Raw genomic sequence first — 4785 nt, forward strand, 5'->3', positions numbered from 1 at the left:
GCCTCAGGCTGCTTCAGCCTGCCTCAGCCAGCCTCAGCCTGCCTCAGCCTGCCTCAGCCAACCTCAGCCTGCCTCAGGCTGCCTCAGGCTGCCTCAGGCTGCTTCAGCCTCTAACTCTGATCACAGCTGTGATCATTCAGCTAAACACTGTTTGTTGTGTGAGCGGTGACGCGCTGAAGCTCCAACCTGCCACGGAGGAGAAGGACGAGCCGATTCCCTGCAGAGATCGAGCGAAGAACAGCAGAGCGTAGGTTCCTGAGAAGGCAAACACTGGAGAACACAAACACGTCGGCTCAGAGAAACGCGCTTCTGTTCAGGCAAACTTTATTTAAACTCAGCGACTTACTGATGGTCGACACAAACATGATGATGAAACCAGCGAACATGGGGATGTGGTAGCCGATCCTGCACAGACAGAGAGGAGCGGAGGTCACGCTCATCTGCCTTATCAATACCAACATTAATAATCATGATCACTAGAATAATAATAATAACAACAACAACAACAACGGGGAGGTACCTGTTGGTGAGCGGACCGACGAACGGGTTGATCAGCAGCTGGACGAGAGCTTTGGATGCAAACAGCAAACCAACACGGACACTCTCCTCCTCCAGGAAAGCACTGTCCTGGAGGCAGGAGGACTCCTGAAGGAGGAGACGAGGAGAGGAGATAAAGAGAGGAGACAAGAGGAGAGAAGATAAGAGGAGAGGAGACACTGTGAACCTGATGGATCAGTGATGACGATGATCACTGATCGTTCACATGTCAGGTAAATCCACCTACAGCCGTGTCATTGGCCTCCGTGGTCGGTCCGGTCGGGTCCGTTGGCTCGGCGCTCACCGTCACTTCGGTCCGGCTCTGCTGCAGGCTGAAGGTCTGGTTATCGAACAGGGACACCAGAGGAGGGAAGGTGGAGGGAGGCTGCTCCGACTCCGTACCCAGGACCGGTCGAGCCGGCTCAGACGGCTGGGAGGTCCGGAGGTTTGAGAAGGGCAGCTGTGAGGGCGCAGTGCCCAGACGGGAAGCACTGAGGCCGTGCAGAGGGAGCAGGGAGGGCTGGGTGGTCTGGGGCTCCGGGCTGGGGTGCTCCATGGCATAGAGGAAGGTCGGGATGATTGGCACTGGAGGAGGAAGATCAGTCCACTGATGATTACAAACCACTGATCCAGTCACACGTTCACTGTTACGAAGCATCTACGTGATAGCGCCCTCTAGTGGCTGCATTACCCTGAACAGAAACATCAGCGCAGAATCAGGGGCAGAAAAACATCCGTCAGTAGCTGCCTTTAGAGCCACGATCGATGGGTGGGACTGAAACACTGGCTGCTTAAACCAACTGTGAATCCCATAAAAGGCCGAGACAGCAGAGAGCCGAGAATAAAGAGCAGAAGACTTCATCTGACAGGAGACAGAAGGAGACAACCGTGACCTCTGGCAAGACTCTGAAGGTCACGGTCAGAAGGTGTGTGTGTGTGTGTGTGTGTACAGTCAGGTCCATAAACATCTGGACATGGACTGTTTCCAGTATTCCAGCTGTGTAACCACCACAGTGGATTTGAAAGGAAACAACCAGATGTGCTTAAAGTGACGTCCAGCTGTAGTTTGAGGGTGTTTACGTCCACACCCGGTGGACAATGTAGGAACTGCAACACACCTTATATGAGCCTCCGCCTCTGTAAGGTGTTCCAGGTGTGTGTTGTTCCCTCATTATTTCATTTACAAGGAGCAGATAAAAGGTCTGGTGTTCACTAAGAAGTCCAAAGAGCTGTCGCTGTCAGTGAAGCAAGCCACCATCACGCTGAAAACCCACAACAAACTCATCAGAGAGACAGCAAAGACACTCGATGTGGCCAAGTCAGCTGTTTGGTACATTCTTAAAAAGAAAGAAGGCACTGGTGAGCTCAGCAACGCCAACAGATCTGGAGGACCACAGAAAACCAGTGTGGTGGACGACAGAGGAATGAAAAACCCTGTCACTCTCCAGGAGGCAGAGTATCTGTTTCACAGCCACCAATAAAGAGAAGACCTCATATACAGAGCATTCATCATGAGGTGTAAACACCTGGTGAGCCTCAAAACCAGTGGGCCAGATCAGAGTTGGTCAGAAACACCTTAAAGAGCCTGTGCAGTTGTGGAACAACATCCTGTGGACGGATGAGACAGACATCAACTCGTACCAGGTTGATGGGAAGAGCAGAGGATGGAGAAGGGAAGGAGCTGCTCCAGGTCCAAAGCATGGCGGTGGCAGCATCATAGTATAATGGCTGCCAGTGGAGCTGCTTCTCTTGTGTTAGTAGAAGATGTGACTGCTGACAGAAGCAGCAGGATGAACTGTGAAGTGTTTCAGGCAACATTATCTGCTCTTATTCAGCCGGATGCTGCAGAGCTCGTTGGACGGTGCTTCATGGTGCAGATGAACGCTGACCTCAAGCATGCTGAGAAAGCGACCAAAGAGTTTTTAAGGCTGCAACGGCCAAGTCAGTCACCTGAGTCCAGTTCAGCAGGCATTTGTCTTGCTGAAGACAGAGCTGAAGGGAAGATGCCCCAAGAAGCAGCAGGACCTGACGACAGCAGCCGTAGAGGCCTGGCTGAGCATCACCAGGACCAAACTTAGCGTCTGCTCACGTCTACGGCGTCCAGACTTCAGGCAGTCACTGACTCAAACATTTACCACCAAATTCTAATCTGATTTACACCTACATTACCTTGTGGTCCGTTGAAAAGGTGGAGGGCTCATAAAATGAGTTGTAGTCCCTACATTGTAAATATTTACGGACCTGACTCTGGCTCTGTGTGTGTGTGTCCTCTGCAGCCTTTACATTCAGCTCGGACTCTAACAGCCTCCGACAGCTTCGACCTCCAGGTTCTCCGCTGCGTCACAGATCTGACGTGTTGTGTCTCCATGCAGAGGTTCAGCTCAAAGCGCAGCCAGTGATCAGCTCATCGACCCGTTGCTAACCATGACACCAGTCTGCAGCCGTTTGATAATCAACTCACAGGTTGGAGTCATTTTCTACAAGACAAGGGCAGAGTTCTGTGACTGAAGCTCCTTCAGTGTGAATGTCGTCCTTCTCTATGCAGTAAACTGAAGATATGTGAGGACTGTTTCACTTCTGCAGCAGACGCCCAAACCAAAAAACATTAAATAGACGGTTTGGACCGCATCGCTCAGAGAATGACTAAAATGGAAGGCAGCTGATCCATTTTCTGCACTTTGGCTCATCTGTGCTGCTCCAATACGAACCCTTGTGTATTCCACAGCTTGAGTATTTAAATAAATAGATAAAAACAGCCAGAACAGAAGTCACAAGCCTCTAATTCAGCTCCTTCATGATGCAGATTTGATCATGAGAATAAAGCTCCAGTTTAGAAGTGACAGGGAAAAAAGTCGTTCCTTGTGGCTGCAGAAGCTGCCTGAGAATCTGGCTGGTTTGAGGCTTTCTTCATCGTCACAGTGATCCAGTGACAGCTGTTTACACATCCACGACTACATTACCAACAGGAGCCGCTGACGGGTAATTCAGCCGCTTCAAATGGGTGAATTTGGCAAAATGTAAACAAACATCTGTGATGTCTAATCAGAATAAACATCCATAAAGCCGCTTCAGAGTCGCGGGGAAAACACGTCTCCCGTAGCTGCCTGAGAATGCGTCTGTTTCTGAGTTTCTTGGTAATCCAGTGATAGCTGTTGCTACGTCCAGGACAGATTACCAACAGCAGCCACTAACCACTAATTCAGCTGCTTTACATGGTGTGAATTTGGCAAAATGAAAACAAACGTCTCTGATGTCTATTATGAGTAAACGGTCATAAAAACAGACGCTGTAGCTGCAGAAGCTGCCTGAGAATCAGTCTGGTTTTAGGGTTTCCCAAACACAAGTATCACAGCAAGCCACCGACATTGTCACAGCTCCACGACAGAGGAGCTGCTGACACCTGCTTCAGCTGCTTTGAACGGGTCTACATCGTGACCACGTGAACAAGGACCAGCACGGGGCTCCAGCTGGCGGTCTCATGCCAGCATGACCTGTCCATGATGAGAACAGCAGAGCAGGATTATCCCCACACAACAGTAATAACAGAGCTCATAATCACAGTTTTCTTGCTGCCTTTGAAGATATTTTTTGGCATCCCTCAGACACTCTCCATTCACACACATACACTTTGTGTTGCTGGTGTTTTGTGTGTTTACTCACCAACCACAGTGAGCAGCATGTTGTCGAGCAGCAGAGCCACACAGACCACGACCAGGACCAGTCTGGGAGAACCTCGACTCTGACGGAGCCACGCCATGCCTACACAGACACACACACAGTCACACAACGTCTACACAACGTCTACACACACACAGTCACACAACGTCTACACAAACACAGTCACACAACGTCTACACAAACACACACAGTCACACAACGTCTACACAAACAGCCATCTTCAGAGGACGTCACACTGACTTACAGCAGTGCTCTGGTGAAGTCCATGTGCATCATGACAGTGTTCAGTCTCCAGTGACTCCATAACTCTAAAGTCTCTCTGATGGAATCACCGAAACGTGAATCTTTGTCACCAAAACAATCCTGTGTTTTGGTTCTTTTATAGGTTTTTTAAAGGTTTTCTGGAAACATGATCAAATCTGCTGATCAGAAATCTTCATACAGCAGCTTGAGTTATCGGTGTAGCTGATGTGGAACGTTGTGTTGATCACATGTTCTCAGCTTCATGGCCTCCTAACTTCTCCTGAGTGGTTCTGATCGACTCCAGCTGCTGACTCCTCTGATCCAGTT

General features: G+C 49.8%; 1 protein-coding gene across 1 annotated transcript in view; it reads right to left on the reverse strand.

The window, feature by feature from the left end:
- Window positions 1–4785, reverse strand: part of slc18a1 (solute carrier family 18 member A1) — a 23319-nt gene that overhangs the window by 14169 nt on the left and 4365 nt on the right. Inside the window, exons 2-6 of the mRNA XM_008303129.1 lie at window positions 4198–4296; window positions 785–1122; window positions 521–645; window positions 347–405; window positions 187–270 (exon numbers count right to left, since the gene is read on the reverse strand). Of these exons, the coding sequence (XP_008301351.1) occupies window positions 187–270; window positions 347–405; window positions 521–645; window positions 785–1122; window positions 4198–4294 (703 nt within the window). The 5' untranslated portion in view covers window positions 4295–4296. The remainder of the gene's footprint in view (window positions 1–186; window positions 271–346; window positions 406–520; window positions 646–784; window positions 1123–4197; window positions 4297–4785) is intronic.

Source organism: Stegastes partitus, unplaced genomic scaffold, assembly GCF_000690725.1.
Source record: "Stegastes partitus isolate 25-593 unplaced genomic scaffold, Stegastes_partitus-1.0.2 Scaffold1940, whole genome shotgun sequence".
Lineage (NCBI taxonomy): Eukaryota > Metazoa > Chordata > Actinopteri > Pomacentridae > Stegastes > Stegastes partitus.